This window comes from Ptychodera flava, chromosome 15 (assembly GCF_041260155.1).
Source record: "Ptychodera flava strain L36383 chromosome 15, AS_Pfla_20210202, whole genome shotgun sequence".
Taxonomy (NCBI): Eukaryota; Metazoa; Hemichordata; class Enteropneusta; family Ptychoderidae; genus Ptychodera; species Ptychodera flava.
The window spans coordinates 15,770,972-15,791,994 of NC_091942.1; the positions used below are offsets into that span (position 1 = coordinate 15,770,972).

Genomic DNA, 21,023 nt, shown 5'->3' on the forward strand with positions numbered 1-21,023 from the left:
ACTATTATATTTTCCACGTTCAAGCGTTGAGCTATAAAATGTTAGAAAAAAATGTGTTTGCGGGTGACCGTGCAAAGAATATCAGATTTCACATTGTACCAGTGAAAATACTGGAAGAGCGGGTTTTATGAGACTCTTGGCAATGAAAATGGCAATGAAATATTGCTCTCGTTCCTGGTTAAAGTAAAAGCTTAAATTCCAGAAATTCAGCGATGCACAAGTTGTCTTGTGCATCGCTGGTGCATCTCAATATCTGACGTAAACACCGTTCCAATGGGAAAAATTAGCAGGTATTTGTCTGGAATAGTAATAACAATATACATTTTCTAATAATAGATTTAAACAGATATTAGTGAAACCCATTCCGATAATATTTGAAATTTCTGCACATGATGAGACATAGCAATCCGATAGAAGTCAAGGAACTGATTATATGTGTGTGTGTCGAAAAATAAAAAAACTTCGCGCATCTCGATGGGACCCCAGATGAAGCACTTAGCAACGATTACCGAGCCCACCTTGATCCTTGCGGCTTACAGCGGATCATGTGCCGTCAATTTGGTTATTTTGTCTGATTGTTGTTCCACTTACCTATTTCTAAAAACGGATTGGCTAATTCCAGTTAATTAACACAGAAAACGATCAACCATGTCTGACATTTGTTGACGCACTTTTGTAGCAAGGAAGCTGGAAGCCAACTACTAAATCAAGCGACATGTACCTCTGTCTCTCTGGTTGGTGGAAGTGCAGAGGCGGTATAATATTTGGCCTTTTGTGTTCATGGTATTTATCAAAGACTGTGTGAATTTTTGATGTGTAACACAGAGAGATATATGAATACCAATTACATTGGGTCGGGTGGCTTTTGAAGAGAAATTGTTTCAAGCTGGTGATCGATGTTAGAGATGGCGGCCGGAATCTTTTGTGGTGCTTTGTTTATTTGCTTTCACGGTATATCCAAGGCTTTAGTTTTTTATTTGTAGCACACAGAGATAACGAGACACTCATCACATGGGTCATATGGGCACCTCAAAGTTTATCAAAGAAGTTACATCGTAGTTAGTAATGGGAAAATTCACGAAACTTGTTCTCAGACAGTCCCTCACTATGTGGACCTATATAGGGACCGTGGTTCACGGAAGAAAGTATTGGATGTAAAGAACGGATATATCGTGAAAAGTGACAGGGATGTTAAATTGTCATTACGGTAACTTAATTGTCAGGAATTTTGTGAGAGAATCCGAACGACTCTAAAGTCCTAGACTGATCGTCTAGCCCATGATACTTCGTCGGTATAGGGTCGACCTATATACATATACAGACCCATCTAAGAATTAACTAGTCATGCTCATAAAAGTTGATAAAGCGAAACGAAAAGACCTACATGGCTATTTAGTTCGCCATGATCCCATGGACTTGACTTTAACAAACTATGAATTGAAATTCAGAACAATGGGTAAAGATACAGTAAGCCTCAAAAATATCGGGACATAGCACAGAACGAAGATTTTTTTGTATTTGAATATCCAAATGACGAAGTTTGACCGAATACATTACAGCGCGTTACCCTCATATGCACCATGAATTTTGTGAATAGTCAAATACCGGTAATTTGGTTTCTATGTTCGGCTGCTAGCTACCGGTATCGCATTTCTTTTCGGTCGAAATGGAAAATAAAGTTTATTGATATGAAGAGAGTAGCATTTTTATTTCGCTGTATCGATATTTCTCCCCCTCGTTTAAGTCTAAGGTGATCCGTCATTTACCGAGTGGCTCCGTAATAAATATGGCTGACTGGGAAAAGACGCTGTAAAATTTAGATAACTCATCAAATTAAAGGTTGCAATAAAGCGACGCGTGATAAGCCACACATTTCCAGCGAACACATTCTCCACTGGAAATTTTTTAATGTCACATCAAACATTTTCCTTTGAATACGCCATTGCTTACTGACCTCGCGTCTTAATTGTGGCCGTGTTAATTAAACTGAATTGTATTGGTACGTTTTCGGACCTCTGTGCGTTTTACGTGCTTGGCGTGACGTATCAAATATTAGCAAATTACGCGTTTCTTTTTTGTACGTTTCCGATGCAATGACGTCACAGCCCGACGATGTAATACTCGAATCCCGTCCCAGCCGTCGATTTCCAATAACACAAACTCGCAACGTTTCCGCTGAGGTGCTAAAAGTAGAATTCAATAAAGGCGACATGCTGGCTTGAATATCAGAAATCTTTTCTCAGTGAAGTCGTTGAAATGTACATGATTTGTCCCATGTGTACTGTAACGCGGCTGTTCTTGAATTTATAACCAATTGCTCTCCGATGATGATGATGATGATGATGATGATGATGATGATGATGATGATGATGATGATGATGATGATGATGATGATGATGATGAAAATGATGATATTATCTTAACGAAATTCTTACAGTTAACGCCTTCAGCTAGCTGAGCTTGTGGACTTTACATACGCATGTAAGCATGCTCGAAATGCTTGATAATCTCGGCATAATTCAAGTTGACTCTGTAGTAAAATCTCGGTTGAAATCAAATATTCACCGATAGAAGCAATGAGCTTGAGGATGAAGCAATATAACACATACTAGTAAACAAAAACCAAACAAACACGTGCAGCTGGCTATAACTCATAAGTTGTCTCGTTTCTCTTCGACAGATTTCGGTATTTTCGGGCGTTTTGGGGTCATTTCACACCATTAAGTGACGCCCAGTCTTTCCCATGTTAAAATTCAGGTCATACAACCTATCATTTTCGATAATATTTTCCAATACTTTCGTGTTATTAAGCATTTACATTTTTCATCCTCTACCAAAGCGTGTGGAAATACAAGGTATTAATCTCAGGGACATAACACACAGTGTACAATATGCATTTTTTGTATACAATCTTTGACAAATCCAATTTCAGTAATGACAAAAATTCTAATGTTGACATGTATACAGGTATTATACAGGTTGTATCGACTTCAATATTTTGACATGATTTAGGGAGTAAAACCTTATATTATTTACAGGCAGGGATTAAAAAAATGAAAAATTACGCATTAAAGTTTACAGCTGTTGACGCTATAGAAGACAACGTGGTTAGCACCGAGGTGTTTATTTACATGCAGCTCGGAGATGTCGTCGCTGCCGGTAATTCCATTGCCCTGTACACAGACAGCCCTCGGGCCAGACTGTTTCAGTCGTTGCCACGCAACGAACCCTTGGTCTTGCAAAACAAGAGGCAGCCCATCAGAAAGTTCAACAAACCGCGTGTAGACCAAATTACAGAACACGTCGACGTCAATTAGGCGAGCATTCATACAGGCAAGCTAGCTCAATCAGACAGTTTAATCATTAGCCGTGGATGGGGTTTCTCTTGTCAGCGCGTGTTAACGATCTACTTTAGCATATCTATTCACTCCATATTTCTCATTGAAGATAGAGTTGCGTCCACTTTGTCCTCTCCAATAATTGAGCACCAAAAATAACGATAAAGAATTCCACAGAAAAAAGAACCAGTGAATGTAAATAAATAAATTGGGAATAAAATATGAAATATAAAAACTCAAGGTGCGAGTTATATCCAGAAGGTACTACTGGTTTGAGGGACGAACCAGTTGATTTCGAGGGGACAAAGCTAAATGAAATTTCTATGACTCTTTCACTAACCGGAAGCAGAGGGGTTTGAGGGACGAACCAGTTGATTTCGAGGGGACAAAGCTAAATGAAATATCTGACTATTTCATTAAGGGGTGGACCATTTGATATCCTGGGGGCTTGGAAGATTGGTGGAGAGCCATTATTTTTTTTCCCACCTGCTTCATCATGAATTATTTTTTTTCTGCAGGGCATATGCTGGCAACTTTTTTTTCACTTTCCTTCTTCGAGATATATTTTTGTTACCAAATTTCGGTGCAATGTTTGTTTGCTTGGTTTTTCACACCCAGTAACAAGATGCTGTTCTATCGCACACAGACTATATTCAAGAAACTAAATAAAAAATGTAAATACATGTACATTTTTGATTCACTTTACAAAAAGTTCAGTTTATAGATCTTATTTATACCATGGGTAACACACTGAAAATACAAATCAAACAACCTGATCACTGAGTTCTACATTAAGCATTAACAAACTTACAGTGGAAACTTTTCTGAGAACATCACTGGTGTCATCAGAAGAGATGATGGTATCCTACATATATTGTAAAATCATGTACATTTATGGTCAGGCATTTACTTGTGCTTGAAAAAAATATGTCATTGTCTGACAAGTGCCCTGGTTTGAGTGATATTAGCAAGTTGAACAGTCCACTTGACTGACTGAGTCCACTTGACCCAGTTCATGGCAGGCTGTCTCTCTTCTTGTGGTATTTTGACAAAATCCATACATTCAGATTTACACATTTCTGGAAAACACTGGTGAGCAATTTCGTTCAATTTCAGCATACTTCCTCTAATCAGAAGGTCATGTATACTGTACAATTGTTCATATTCAGTTATTGTTTCTTAAGCTTGAAATGGTTTATGCTTTATAAAACTCCAGAGCTACTGCTTGATTTTTATTGATGCTGCAGTGTGCATCGAACAATTGCCAAGATTTTTTTCCAAGTCGCAATGGTCCATAATTGTTTTTCCATCAGCCACTTAAAGCCAGATTTTTTTCGAGCAACTCCACCTGGCATCTCCCCCCAATCTTCCAAGCCCCCCAGGATATCAAATGGTCCACCCCTAACCAGGAGCCAGGCCAGAAGCAGAAGCAGAGGAGTTTGAGGGACGAACCAGTTGATTTCGAGGGGACAAAGCTGAATGAAATAACTATGACTATTTCACTAACCAGAAGCAGAGGGATATTTTCCTCCAATGCCTTAGCATGCCACAAGATATGCCCCTTTGTATTACTAGGTACATGCAACGAGGCAAATAATTTGTTGTTGATCCATCATCCATTTCCAGTCGAATTAAGAGGATTATTATTATACGGACAATACTTTTTGAATAGGTTTGGTTTCAGCGTGCCAAACTACGCTAGAAGCGGTGCAAGTTATCACACTGATGAAAACTGCCATTTGTGTGCCATGTTCAATCCAGGAGCGAATATTTGATATTTTTGGAAAACATTCTAAAAATTTGGCAGACTAAACTCTACTGCATTCCACGAAGGATCAGTGCAAAATAAAATAAAATACACAAAGAATCATCATTGTCGGATCCAATAATTGTTTCAAATGGTATAAATATTCTGTGTATTCTTAAATCTGAGAAAACAAATGTCTTTTCTATTTTTTTTTATGAAAACGTTTTATTTAGTCTCCTTTGCGGCCAGGGATGAAAATCAGGAGTATCGTACAGAAATTTAGATGGATATTAGAAATTGCCTCAAATTACTAATATTTTAAAAGGCTAAAGCACAGTGGACAAAATATCTACAACTCCCTATGCTAGTTGCAGCCAAGTATATTTTGAGTGTTACAAAAAAGGAGAAAGAAAGAAAGAAAGAAAGAAGAATATGAAATTTTTAACAAGCTTCTGCGTGCAAACCTGAAGAGTAGTAATATTTTGAAATTCTGAATGTCATGAACCCTACTCGGGGATTCCGTCGAACATGGCAGTTTCCAGAAATTGTGATCGAATAAAGGCAGTCGCAGATAATTTTTGTGTGACTGTATGCACTGAGTAGGCCTACAAGTTTTCAAAAAATACTGGAAAAGTATACACCATTTGCTGGTGAAAAACCCAAATGGGCCCCTCCGGTCGCCGCGCAGAAAACCTTTAAATTTTTCTCACACCGTCCAGACCCTGTCACGAGTCAATCATGAGCGCCCTTAATCCATGAACATTTAACATATTAATTAATTTCATTTTTAAAATCTACTTTACAGTGGGTAGAGTGTATACTGTTTGAAATGTAAAATAGACAAAATATGTGTTTGATCTCTCGACAGTCCCATCGCGCATGGTATACGCTTCTCCTTGATATTTGAGCCAGCGCCCTCAGGGCGGCACTGTCTTCCATGACACCTGTTATCACTGATTAGTGAGGAAAATCAGTAAAATCGCCGTCATTGTATGAGCTAAATTTACGCAGCAGCTTTCGTGTGATTTAAACAGCATGTTCAAATATCCACAATATGTGGAAGGTATGTTCATCCATTGTCACTTAAAGTGAAACGAAAATGAAGAGCTTGTGAAGAGGACCCTGATCAGACTTCCCGCCTTCCCTAGGAAAAATGAACTCTTCCACGTGCATTTATGACGTCATTATTACAGCCGCCATCTTGGTTCCCCTGTGTTGGTGGTAGCCCCAGCGATGGACGGATGAGGAGCGAGCGATGTCTAAGTGTATTTCGATTCAAAATAAGTAGGAATTTACCCAGCGATTATTGGATTTGTCAGGAATTTATACTCGGTTTTTGTGCCGAGACTGTGCAACCACCATGTCCACAGCCAACGGAATAATTCGTGGCGGCAGCTTGAACAGCGAATTTTATGATTTCGCTTGTAAGGTAGGACGGGTTTGTAATGTAATGTCAGCTGGTTGTAGCTCTGTTTACATCCTATTCAGACGGTGTTCTGATTCATTGCAATCGAAAGAAAGTTTGTTCCAAGTACATCACAAGGGATTATCTTTTGAATTCTACTGAAGATGCTCCTTACAGGCGTTGAAATTTTAATCAGGTGTTTCCGTTGATATTGTAGGTAATGTTGATCGGCGACTCTGGAGTCGGGAAAACGTGTTTGTTGGTGCGGTTCAAAGACGGGGCGTTTTTATCGGGAAGTTTCATCTCGACCGTTGGCATCGATTTTAGGGTGAGAAACTATTGACCAAACTTTCACTGTTTTCTAAATCTGCTCCGAGGAATTTTATTCCTGCGCATCGGTGTGTAAGTCGTACGCGACGCGACTGTAGCCGGGCACGTACGTACAGGTCGCTGTCGATGTCTCAACTCAATATCAGTGAAAGTGAGCGAGGAAGTACACGCCGCTGTCTGTGTATGGTTTTGTTTTGTGTATGTGTGTCGAGGCTTACATTTGTTTGAACATGCATAGAGCCGCAGGCATGTGCTTTCGTCACCAGCCTACTGTATAGAAAAACGGGAAAAAATATAATCTAAAGGAGGAGATATTGCTCACAAAAAATACTGAAAATCTCCAGTTGTAAATAGCGCCGTATCAAAAGTAGTGTACGCCCCGGGAACGGTAAATAAACCCAGAATCGGCAAACAAAATTCGTACGTGACTGGGTTGTTCATGTGCGGGTACCAATTTTCAACGTAATAGTTAGAGTGCACGCAGGTACATGCGGTGATCAGGTGAAACCAGTGGCGCATTTTTTTTATCACAAATATGCATTTAAAACAAATCGCTACAGTTATGTAATATTTATTCAGCAAGGTATGTGCTACAGAAATTTTGTCGTCTGAGCCACGTAGATTTATGTAAACTGAAGTGAAATATGGCGGTGTGGAAATGTCTACCAATGTACAAAAATTGTTTTCACCCGAGGCAAGATAATGTTGCAGCTTTTAAGCGAATTTTCGCATCCCCAGTTTTGCTTCAAACACAAAATACAGTGAGGGAACAAATGCTTCCAGTCCAATAAGGAAGATTAAATCAAATTTAATAAGCTCTATTGTGAACTAAGTGAGCAATACACGGAAAGGCCGTAATATTCATTATATTGTGAGCTTATCAAATATCTTTGTTAAGAAATGTGAAATAGCTAGGGCTTTGAGAGGAGGGTTGCGAAGTTATCATTCCTAACCAAAGTTTCCATCAATAAACAAACCAACCTCTATATGTTGTTATTTATTAATTTTCACCCCTGTTCTCAGTGCGACATTGGCAAATTTGATACATCACTCCCTTTTTTTTGGACACATTTCAAAGGCAATACGGTCTGATATAAAAAGAGATTTACAATCATGGGAGTTTAGGTCAAGGAAAGTTCAACTATAATACCTGAATCAAAATTTAATTAGTTTCCCTTGTCCCTACAAAAGCACAGCCAAAGAAAGGGCAGAACGATTTTTTAAACTGGTATTTCACATTGATAGATTGAATACGATATTAGTTTGGGAGCAAGGTCAAGTAAAATAAAACACGGTTGTGATTTTTCAGGTTATTTTTTGTGGTGTACACTCTATACACCTTTCTTGATCAGTGTATTTGTAGTGTTTTTTTTCCAATTGTTGTTCAGTGACTGCAGTCGTAGAAAGTGGTTCATTATATATATTATATGGGAGGGGGAAAGAAAATAGGGAGGGAGTGAGGAGGGGGAAAGAAAATAGGGAGGGAGTCGGGAGGGGGGATGTAGATTCAGAGAGATAGCAACTGAGAAATTTGCTACAGTGAATACTAGTTGATGTTGAGACATGACCGTGAAAAAATGTATGGATACAGAAAGAATAACCGTTTACATTTGCTTTAAAGTGTAATATCACGCAAACTGTTGTACATTGAAAACAAACATGTAACAAAATCCCGAAAGGATTATGCTTGTTATGAAGCATTGACTTATTTCACAGTCCAGCTGATACCACTTGTAAAATCAATAGACCAGTTAAAACCATCATAACTGTTCTTGTAGCTGTACTGATTGAAAACCCTCATGTGAGGAGACCGAGGGGGGAGGGGGCAAAGAAAAAATAAAAATATGAAAATGGCAAAGCTCACAGTATAAGAGCAGGTCCCTCTGCGATACAATATAAATAATTTTTTATATTTATTCTATTTGTTAAATGGCTGATTTTCTCAGTTTTCAAAAGAACTTAATATTGACAGGGACTGTAACTTCTGACTTCCCTGTTTGGATTTTTGAATTTCATTTATGTTCCATGGCTGACAGCACGTGAAATCCCCAATGTTCAACTCATCAATATGGCCCATTGATGTTTGCTTGCCATTGTTATTGTTGACAAAATGCATTATGTCTGGACCAGACAGGACCCAAATTTATTTTAAGGACACATATTTAACATGTATCTGTGAAAGCCAAACTAAATAGCCAAACATGGGCCAGGCCATTATTTTTTGGGGGTGGGAGGTAGAAAATACAGTGTCAGCACTTGCTAGCCCTAGGCTGATTTGAAACCTGTTAGTAAAAGTTTTGTACCTGTAAATCCAATAACATCGTGTGCTTTTCTGAATACTCTTAATTTTTTTTCCGGAAAAATTATGAAGTCAAATCAATGATTACAAAATTCAAATTAATATTGCTGGAGACATTGTTGGTTTTTGTTGTTACATAAAGAAAATTGGTGCTTGAATGCATTGGTGAAACTTAATCAAGATTTGTATTGTCCAGCTCTGTGCCTTTTGTTGAAAGTCTGAAAAAACTGCAAGTCATCACAAGTTACTGCAGTAAGCACTGTTCCTGTGTGACCAGCATTTAGTAGTATTGTTGTTGTTGTACTGGTATTGTAGTTACAACAAGGAAAGTGGTACAGTTGGTTTTGCAGAGTATCAAAGAGTAAAACTGGGTGTCTCGACCTCCGGCTTTGTTTTGTGTTGTCTGTAGGAGACTTATAGCGTATAGGGGTTAGCTGGTGTGTGAAGTGTCAGGGAATGTGAACTCTCTCTCTTCGGCTAAAACAGGCTATCGTTCACATCAAGTGGGGTGAAAGACAACAATGTAATTGTATTGCAGAATGTTTGTATATCAGCCTTTTTTCACCCAGGCAATGACAGTGTTGTGTGTGTTTGCATTTTGTCGTGTATCGAGTATTTGGTATGTATTGTAGTACTACAAGTGTTTCAACTGTGATCATCACCAGAACAATTGTTATTGTGATACACCAAATGGTGTGTGACTAGACTGACAAGATAATTTGCTGACAATTATAAACTGTCGGGAAGTGCATGTGTTTGTTTAAGATGCCAGACCGTTGACCACGCTGATGTCTCAATGTTTGCCACAAAGAAAGTGCAATTACACAATTGACTGAACTCCAATAGCATGAACCAGTGCATTGTCTTTCACCGAAACACTGCAGCAATTAATTAGTTCACCTGTTATTTTGTGCAGCGTTTTTGATGAAGACGCAAATTAGCAAATACTACTAGAGTGTGCAGGTTCATTGTTGTATATCCTGAGCAGTCTGGTTAGAAAAACAGACAGAAATATTACCATTGCTCTGATACCATTTTTTATACTCAAAACTTTGCAACAATATGGTTTGGAGGGTGTGAAAACTCTTGCAAAGGAAAGGCAAATTTAAGGACACAATTGTCTGTGGAAATTGAGTCCATAATATTTTTGTATCAGCTTATAGAAAGGTTTTGTGTAAGATTATTAAATTCCTTGTCTTCAGATTTGACCAGAGTTTTGTCTAATCTTTAAGGTGAGACCACACTATGCTGTTTGCAGTTAGCAACTAGTTCTGATGAGGTCCCAAATTATGGTGCACTAAGCTATCCTTTTTTTGTAGGCGGAAGAGCTGTATTATTTATATAAGACAGAAAGTAGTATATTGTCGTAACCCCCATTGTAGAGATGAAACATTGTAGCAGACCAATTAATCTGATCGATGGTATGTTAATTAGTTCAAAGTTGAATAGATACCACAACTCAATGAGAACGGAACAAAACAGAATATCAGGCATTGTCGATCTCTTGTTTAATAACACATTGAAGTCTAGTCAATCAAACCAAATTTTTTTCATATTTGGAGAAATTTTTTAAGATTTTTCCCAAAATTTTGATCAAAAATTGTAGCCAATGAAAAGTGATGTCAGTGTGGTCCAAAATTATCAAAAAATTGCAGACAAATTCATAAAAATTGGTAAGTGTTGTACTAAAATTTTGGTGGGGAAAATTTACAGCACTCAAAGGCTTCAACAGGCTCTAAACAAGTACATGGGTCTTGAAATATGATTTACTCTGTAAATACCAACACATGTTAACTCAAAGATTCTGTTTACTTCGGGGGTGGGGTGGGGGTGGGGGTGGGGATGGGGTAGATCTAGTTGTATTTTTCAAGATATGTTTTTTAATCATTTTTTGTTAGCCATTGGGAGGGTAGCCAGCAGTACATGTCCAGCCCGTGGGAATTTTCCCAAGAAAAACATGAATTACGATGTATGATCTATGTCAAAACCCCACCCAAGGGAGTTTGCGGATTCTCGTGCAATTCTGAAAAATGTACTGTGGGTTAGGGTATATATATATATATATGTAAATCGAACTTTCCAACTCCCTTAGGGATGGCCAGTCTTGTTCAAGGTAAACCCAACAAATATTGAGCCCCTATTAAGGTAAATTTACAGCCTGTACCTATACATTTACAGCTTTTGTGAAATATTTATGAAAGCAAGACTTCTGTACTGAAATCATTACAGTGGCCAGTTTGCAACGTTTTATTTGCAGACTGCATATAATTTAGCTGTAAGGAACTCACAACAGATGTACAACCTCTGGGAAATGTTTCGAGGATAAACACAAATCGCATTTTGAATATTACTTCTGGTATGAAATTATCAACAAAGTAGAAGATATTGAATGAAACACCGTCACGAGAGATTAATGGCTGAACCACCTGTTCTAGGAATGTAGGGTGTTTTAACATGGCAGACAGGCACCATAGCACTTGTAAAATTAAATTATTGATGAAATTTTATCCCATTTGGTGGACCATATTATTAAACAGAAAGATTTGTACTGGAAAAAAATGAAAGTCTTCATCACTTAGATCCATTTACCTTTGCAGCTATTAATTTAACTGTCAATCTTTCCTGATGATATTTTTAGTGGATATTTTATGTGATTGTTCCCTCCTCGTTAAAATTCCACTTGGAAATGAGAAATTCCTCGTTTCACGGTAGCAAAGGGGAGACTGGGGCCTGTATCCATGGCTCAAAAATTCCTGAGAAAATTAAAGGAAAAGGAAACAGTGCTCTTAAATATCATTTCAAAATTAATCAAGGGAGAGTGGGACAAAAGGTGTGATAAAAAATTGCAATTTTTTTCATTGATTTTTGTTCGAGTGGCTTGGTAATGTCTTGAGAGTTTGTGTCAAAGTATGCTGATTAATAAAACGACTAGCCTTCAGCTTATTTACTTAGGATAAATTTATCAACATCTTAAATACTTCATACATGCCAGTAATGCCAATAATAATCCTATTAAAATTCCTACTGAAATATTCCTAAGTAATTTTTGATCGGTATTTTTTGCCATCTTTATCACTGCAAGATCTGTACTGTGTACTATAAAATTTTTTAGGTTTATGAACTGTGGACTCAATCTTCAATTATTCTGCAGAAATTCATTTCTGACAAGTATTTCTTGAAATGTTGAAAAATATAATGGCTTCTTCACCCTCGCAAATGTGTTTAAACACATGGAAAAATTTAACAATCTGAATTTTTTTTGCATGTTTCTGGTATTTTCATCTGGATTTCTTGGAAAAACATTCTGCTTTATCCTTCCAAAGTTGACTTTGAAAACCTGTTCATCCCAATTCTCTGTGAACATGTCCACAAACACATTGATAACAATGGGTTTGTGGCTGAACTATAGCAGAAAAAGAGTTAAAGTTTTACTGTTTTTAGTCAACAAAGCAAGAGATTTTAGGGATATTGTTGTAAGACAACAGTAGTGGTACTTTTCCTACTATCCTTTGTTCTTTGCCAAAAAGAAAATTGTGTTTGGGACTGAATCCTTTGTTTTATTGTGGATCCAACATGGCAACAAGTACCATAGTTGACAAAACTGAGAAAGGATAAGTCAATTTTGTCAATGTATTGAACATAACCGTAAATGTAAAACACCAGTAATGATGTGAGTGGAAGTTTTGCCTTAAAGAGAGTGTTGGTTCACCTATCTTTTAAAACACTGTTGTGTGGTCAAATCCCATTGGTATACCAGCAGTGTTCTTATTGGATCTGTATACTATGAAAGTGGGGTTATAAGATGCTTTTGCATGTGTTTCTTGTTCAATATCATTATTGTGAAAGATATTCAAACCAGGAAATTAAATTAAATTAATAGAATCATGTACTTCAGGCCTTGGATACCTAGGTACACAGCTATGCGTGTTTTGGCTCTAGTCAGGGCAATTTGTAAAGACATGTCTAATGGTAATAGCATACAATATCTTACAAATGTGTCAACAGTTTAATACATTGTACAAGCATTGTACAAGTGGGACTCTTCTGTTTCCAAAGCATTTTGTATTACATTGAAAAGGTGTGAGAATACAGCAATTACCCCTTTCCCTCTACATTGATCTAACCACATCTAGTGTTCTCCTCAGCATTTGAAAAATCAAGACCTGTGTCCAAATTTACATAACAATGTATAATTTACAATTCTATTGGTTGTGAGAATGTATTCTTTTGTATAGTCATTAACATATATGAACAGATTGGTCAAAAAATCATAGGGACTCCCATCCTTCTGAATCCTTTTGTGAGAATCCTGATATGAATTCATACTTAATGAAGGTGATCTAAAAGAAAGGGATGGACAGATTGTTTAAAGGAAAAATAGTTATGTAGTTATATAATACCATAGGGAAAAGAGGAGAACTTCCCGCCTTTGAGGTTCCAAGGAGTTTTACCATGGAACATGTGGTGTCTGCCTACACGGTAAATCAAAAAGAAAAGCTTTTCTACCTTCTCTTTCTTGCCAGGGTACTAGATGTGGTTGAGCCTCCTTGATATCAAAAGAAAGTTTAGACCTACATGTATGTGCTCAAGAAATAGGGATGATATTAACTTCACGTTTATTATCTGTCAGCAAGAGCAAAAACAAAAATACCAACCAGACAAAAAACTTGATCTGATTTGGGTCTGTTACCACTGCATGCTGTCAATTAATTGTTCTGGTGGCACTGGTGGATTTAAATTGCCCTATATATCATTGCTATTCCATCAGATCAGTGAGTATAGAAAGAAACAATACTGCATCTGGATAATTCTGAATGCAAGTTGAACCGGTGAGACTTCGTACCAATATGATGCAGGCGTGCTGGGCTGAATTTAAGCCATCAGCTCCCATTGCGATTTGATTTGATTGGCAAAAGTGTTATTGTAAAATTTTGACTCAGTAGTTTTTGACATTTTGAATGTAAACATACATATCCCTCAGCTGTACCTACATATGTCACATCTAAATTCCTAATTTTCATCATCACTTGCAACATCTTTTGTGTATAGAGTATTTTTTACTCTGCCCCCCCCCCCCCCCCTCTTAAAGTTTTATTGCAAAGAAACATGGCGTGGATAGAAACGGCTATATTCAGATGCTAATGATAGCATGAAGGGCTGAACACTGACTGAATAATTGGTGAAACTATGTTAATCTTTACATCTTAGTAAGGCAATCTTCTTAGCTTTATCGCTATGTTTCTATGCATCTACGGGGCTTAAAATTCCATCTTGTGGCACTTTGAGTTGACAATGAAAATAGCAAAGATTCCAAGCACAGGCAGCATTCCCATCTGTCTGATACAATGTCGCACTCTATAGTCAGTCTGTACAGCAGTAAAGAAATGTCAATTTTCGACTTGTTTGCTGTGTTTATAAGAAGTGTAAATCATCATAGTATGGTGTCGCTAGCTGTAGCAAACATGATTCAGGTTAAACTCTCACGGGTTGTATAAACAAAATTGACCTTTGCATGATGTGGTACATGCTTGCTGCCCATTTGAACTTTAGTGATCATGTCCATATCATGATTTTGAAACTTTATGTCTTTACTCATTTAACTGCTGGTCTTGTTTGGATATCATGTAGACTGTGGTCTTTTTTTAGCTACTATAGACTATAGTCTATAGAAGCTATTGGGATGGGTATCCGTCCGGCGTCCGTCGTCAGTCTGTATGTATGTATGTATGTATGTATGTATGTATGTATGTATGTCCGTTTGTGAGGCGTCCGTCCACTCAAATATCTTGAGAACCGCAGTACTTACTGATTTGATATTTGTTGTGTAGATGAAAAATAAGATTTTGAGAAACTATTTTTTTTAATTTTTTGATATTGTTGAAAATAGGCAAATTAATGCCAAAAAAGGTGTTTTTGGTAAAAAATCTTCTTCTTCATATCCGCTGGTCAGACAGCTTTGTTATTTGGTATACAGGTCCATAGGGATAACCCAACTTAGATTTGTTCAAATTGTGATGAAATATGCAAATGTGTATTTTTAAGGAATTTTTTTGTCATTTTTGGTCAAAGTTTGACTTACATTGTATGTAATTCTTGTACTGTATAAACCCTATCAATTCACCCAGAAAAAAATAATCAATATGATTTCAAATAATTGAATTAATTAGGAAATCATCAAAGCCAAAATAATTTTAGTGTGGAATTATCAGAAAGTTCAACTTTTTTTGACAGTTCATAGTGAAATGCTTACCATCTTGGAGGATAAAAACATGTAAAGGCAACTTTCCTGAATCCCAACTTTGATATATTCTGAACAACCATTTATGTTATCTAAAAGAAATTGCTCATAATAGTTTGTCATGATAGGGTGGTCAAATAAATAGAGATAGAGAAAGTTCTAATTTCCATTTATGGTTGACTTGGTAAGGATAAGATTACTTTTTGAGGAAAAAAATAGAGTGGTCAATTAAAAGAGTGGTCAAAGTGATAGTGTTTTTATGGTAAAGCTGGGCTGTAAGTGTTAGATTCCTCATGTGCTATTTATAGCAATTATGCAATCTGTGTAAACAGTGCAATGAAAGTGTAACATGATTCCTTATAATGCTTTTAGTGTGCTTTCTCTGAGTACGAACAGTCTCAACTTATTCAACAGAACTTACTTACAATGTTAATTTGAAAGTTAAAATGTGCTTGGTTAATAGGATGAAAATACTGATATTGAAAGGTAACCAGCTCAAGATTCTTTATAACCTGACAGATATGCTGTTTTTTATGACGTAAATCTTGATTTAAGCAAGTCTTGTTTACTTTAATTAGAATGTAATTAACTCTCGTTTATTTGCTATTATAGACTAATATAGTCTGATGAAATATGCAAGTCTGTATTTTTACGGAATTTTTTTCCATTTTTGGTCAGGCCATCCTGAAATGAGCTATCAAAGATATCCACCTTCTTCATCAATACATGTGTCACAAAAGGTTATTCTCTACATACATGTAACACAGCAGAGCTCTGTCAACTGTTGAGTCGCTTGTTTTTTCATAACCGCTGGCTTAAATTTTCCTTTTTCGCTAAAAGCTCAACCCCGATTAAATACTAACTCGGTTATATGATATTTGGTTTACATGTCCCTCGGATGACCTTAGTGAGATAATTTCATACAGTCAGGAAATACTTAATTTTGTATCCATGTCTATAGTAGCTTCAGGGACTTTGGCCCTATGTTTTAATTTAGTCGCCCTGTGACTAGAGATATTTTTAAGGTACCAATATTAAATTCTACAGGTACATATCTATTAAGTACATGCTTATATATATATATATATATATATATATATATATATATATATATATATATATATATATATATATATATATATATATATATATATATATATATATATATATATATATATATATACTTACAAATCCACCTGTATACACTAACACATATTTAATGATATCGTTGTGTATACATAGATTCCTCCTAGTGGGAATCCCCCATACACATTTAAGCTCTGTTGATAAAAGATATGAATTGAGTATTTTATTAAAATTTGCAAGCCTACTTAAAATTCTTAAGCATATCATCATTCAATCTCCAAACAGTCTGAGATGACTTTGCACCATTCCCTAGTAGGAATTTCACGTTCAGCCGGCACATGCCTAGAAACCTCAACGAGAAAGCACACCTATCTTGGTTAAAAAAAATCAATGTTTTTGATCAATGTTTCCGCGAAGGGAATTTTTATCAGATTCCTCCCGAGTGAAAAATAGATTGTCATATCGATGACGACGTATATGGTATGTATCGAAGACATTAGTGATCATGGATGTCTTGATGTTAGTTCTGATAAAAATATCTCAATGAGAAGACATATTAGGGATCGTGATGAGAAATTACATCAAGGAGTGCTATTTATTTGACTGTGGTATGACCTCGCCATAAGCAGACTTTCTGTGAAACAAGTGTCTTTGCTTCTCCTTCAGAGAGGCACTTGCGGCTGTGCCATGCCTCTTTGAAATGTGTCATTTTGTTGTTGAGATCCACTGTGGGCGTATAACTGAGCTGGTTTATTTGAAAACGGCTTACTTTTCACTCAAGAGTTATGACATTTTCTTGAAAAGTGTACCTTTGGCTCTTCAAGTTCTGATTCATATCAGTTGAAAAGGAGCCCCTGCTGTTTTAAATTGGTCATACATCAGACCAATAGTTCAGATTGTCAGAGTCTTAATACACCTGTCCATATTGTTACTGACAGGTTAAGTCTTTGTGTAGTGAAATGAACATTGCGTATATTGAAATGAACATTGCGTATTCATATAACGAATGCAGTCCAGCGCTGTGAGTGGCAGGGGAGGGGGGTGTTGTTGTTTCTTTCAATTAACTTAATAATCTGTCACTGATCTGAGCAGTTGCCACACTTGGCTTTATAATCATATCAACGTAATGACGTAAAATAACTAAGCGGAGAAAAGAAGAGAAACGATTGCAGACAAAACGGCAAATGACCCGAAAAATACCAAAGGTCGGTGGTATTTATTCAGTTTCAGCCTGCCACATCCACTTAAATCCTAAATATCAACCATTATAAAATGAACAGAGGCTTTTCAATTATTTCAGCAGCGTTCTCCACAGCTTGGAAAAATAGAGGGGATGGCCAATGTACATAACAATTTGCATATTATTTTGTTGCAAAAATACATTCTTTTATATTTTTATTAATGCATAAATAGAATGCTCAGAAATAATTCAGAGGGTTGGCCGACCCCTCAACGTCCCCTCTTGGAGAACCCTGGTTTGCCCATGATGTCATGCCAGGCTGTATTGTATCAACTTCTAAGCCACATTCAGTCAAAACTATAAGCATTCACAAATGCTGAGATCCACTTTACGCCTAAAAAATCATAAGTAATTCAATTAAGATGTCGTATGTTTTTCTTGCATTAGATTAATTACCAACAGCGCATAATCTCTATGTCAAGTTCAATAAAATGATATTGCTAGGCAGTTGGTTATATGAGATTTTAATTTCCACTTTCAGCAAAGTCACATCTGCTTTACTGAGTGAATTTTCCAAATGAGATATATTTATTTCCGGATATTCAATATCACACGACTTGGTTGGCATGTGTCATTTTTTCCCAGCATCTGAGATTTATGAACATTTCTGAACCGTTGGAAAAATAGTCATACCACCCATGCCTTTTAGGTTTTAAATGCATTATGGTTTCCAAGGTGACGTGTACAGCTCACCGGGCAATATAGGCACACCCACACTTATGTCCAGTATACCATGTCTGCCGTCATGCATCGTTCGGGCAGACAAAATCTCATTTCCCTTTCCCTGCAGGAAATGTAATGCATGGAGCCATCGCCCACACGGTTAACACAGCCATGCAGTCACTGTTGCTTTACGACTCTTTTGTGTCTTTTAATAAATTCATTCCCTGTGACAGCGGACAACAAATAATTCAGAACCTTTGTGAAATATTCATCAACAGGGTAATTATACTCTGTTGTAAATTTTCTCCTGTGCAGACGAAACTCTGGAGAGATTTGGAAATTTGAAAGTTTCCCCAGAATAGCTATATATCATAAATATATTAAAGTGATGTATTATTCTATGGAAGAATTACCTTGCCCCCTGAAGCAAACTTAGCTTTCTTGCTAGCAGGGAAAAGGTGTCTCTTGGAACAAATATCCGTTAAATTTTCAGATGTTAGAATACATAATTTATGTTCCTTGAGAAATTAGCAAGACTATCGCCATAGTTACTTGAGAAGTTAGCAAAACTGCTGTTATAGTTACAGATCATAAAGACCAAAAACCTCTTGATCATAACACTATGGGTTAAACCCGAAATTTAAAACAAGGGTTGTTGAAAAAAGAATCTTGCACAAAGGAGCATTGTAAAAAACACATTTATTCCCAAAATTATTTCTTATAAAAGCATATGCTTGTACCACATGACTATCACGTGATCTCTTTTGGCATACTCCTTGTCCATAGGCCATAGAACACTGCGCTTAATATTGTTCTTGAGTACCAGCCCCATTGTATATTTAACCAATAAGATAGATATATATATATAGATATATATATATAGATATATATATATATATATATATATATATATATATATATATATATATATATATATATATATATATATATATACACACACACACACACACACACATATATATAATATATATGGTGTATATATTTATTTATATATAATATGTGTGTACATGCACATACACACACACACACACGCACACTGGGTTAGATGATGCTCTGATATACATCGATCATATTGAAGTTTTTATACCTGTATCACGACTACCTTCCCCAATGTCTTGCCATACTACGTCCTGAATAAATAAGTGACAATCAGCATCCCTCTGTTGATTCTTGGGGTCAGTGGGTGATCAAGGCACATGCCTCCTTGTTTTCAGTCATTGCACAGGTTTCTGTTATCCCAGCTGATTGTCAGTTTTTGCTTTTTTTATTCACAAATATCGTTATTGATTTCCAAGTACTAATTTTCGTGTGTTATGCAAATTATCGTTGATGTGATTGTTTCATTGTGACACGATATGTCCGCGGTAGAAAGCTCAGAATAATACTGTTGTATTCCATGAATGTTTCACTCATAAAAAATAGGCTTGCGGCATTTCCATGTGATTTACATGTACGCTAAAAATAACTCAGCATCGGAATAATAAAGAAAGTACACAAAGATGAGAAAATTACACAGGACTATTCAGCACTTTTTATAGATTTTTTGATACATTATTGGCAGACATGCTGTATTGCACTCGAGGCAAATCAAGGCGTCACCAATAAAATCTGTTCAACAGTGGATGGTTGGTTCGATTTCAACTTCACTGCAACACGGAGTATTTCAGTGCCTCATAGAGAAAAAGCAAATATTCAAATTTTTCATCCCAGGTACCTTAAAGTGAGCGTGCAAGGCGTTGATTATTGCAGACTGTCAAAGCTGACCTCTGACCCTCTGGGAGTAGAGAGAGGCAATGAGTGTTAATGTTGATCGTCTAATTGACAGTTTTCGTTTTATTTATGCTTTCTTTGCATAGATAAACATTCTCATGAGAATACAGAGGGGCGTCCAAAATGCTGTAATTAAAGATCTTATTACTTAATGCGCTGCCGCTGTCATACCATTTAATTACCACTCTCCCATGCAAGGCAATTGTGCCCTGTGTTCACGCATGCTAGAGTTCAAAAGATGACATGTTGTCCATACTTGGAAGATGTGCCATATTGTCCATCCAGTGTAGAGTCAGATTTCTCTGTTTAATGAGCGCATTTTGAATGAGGGTGTCACCTTGTGACATGATTAAATATCATTGACATGGAAAAGGAACTGGGGAATTATGCCAAGCTTACAAATTAGATTTTTCTGACGGCACTGAAAATTGTCCACCCGTTGGAAAAGTTTCATCATATTTGAATGCAAGGAAATGCAATACAAACTCAGTTTGATGACCTGATTAAAGGGCACGTGTGCATTTATGCTGTCTTGGCTTTATAACTTTTCAATTGTCGCAAGGACAGAAAAATCGGCATGCCTTCGTAATATGGAGATAAACTGCGTTGAGGAATTAACAAGGCCCAGATGAGTTCATTTCAGTTTACAGTGGATAACTGCATCAGTGCCTTAGTTCAAGTCTTGGTTACCATGCTGGCGTCACTGAAAACAGTACTCATCAAAATCCCACGTTTAATACGGTATATATACTTTGATATTGCCAAGGAAAACTATCTTGACACTGCTCAAATATACCTCTTTAGAATATGATGTTGAATATTTCAGTCAATATTTCAATTTCTTGATATTATTTTGGTAAATAGAAATTTTCTCATAGCTCACCTT

The 21,023-nt window shown here is 36.7% G+C and overlaps 1 protein-coding gene across 4 annotated transcripts in view; it reads left to right on the plus strand.

The window, feature by feature from the left end:
• The window catches only part of LOC139151313 (ras-related protein Rab-37-like), a 129,436-nt gene that overhangs the window by 48,404 nt on the left and 60,009 nt on the right, over nucleotides 1-21,023 (plus strand). Inside the window, exons 1-2 of one of the 4 annotated variants that reach the window (XM_070724001.1) lie at nucleotides 6,279-6,514; nucleotides 6,708-6,818. The exons of 2 other annotated variants lie outside the window; for them this stretch is intronic. In XM_070724001.1, the coding sequence (XP_070580102.1) occupies nucleotides 6,446-6,514; nucleotides 6,708-6,818 (180 nt within the window). In that variant the 5' untranslated portion in view covers nucleotides 6,279-6,445. Of the gene's footprint in view, nucleotides 1-6,278; nucleotides 6,515-6,707; nucleotides 6,819-21,023 lie in introns of those variants that run through there. One more of the 4 variants, XM_070724002.1, reaches the window with a different exon arrangement.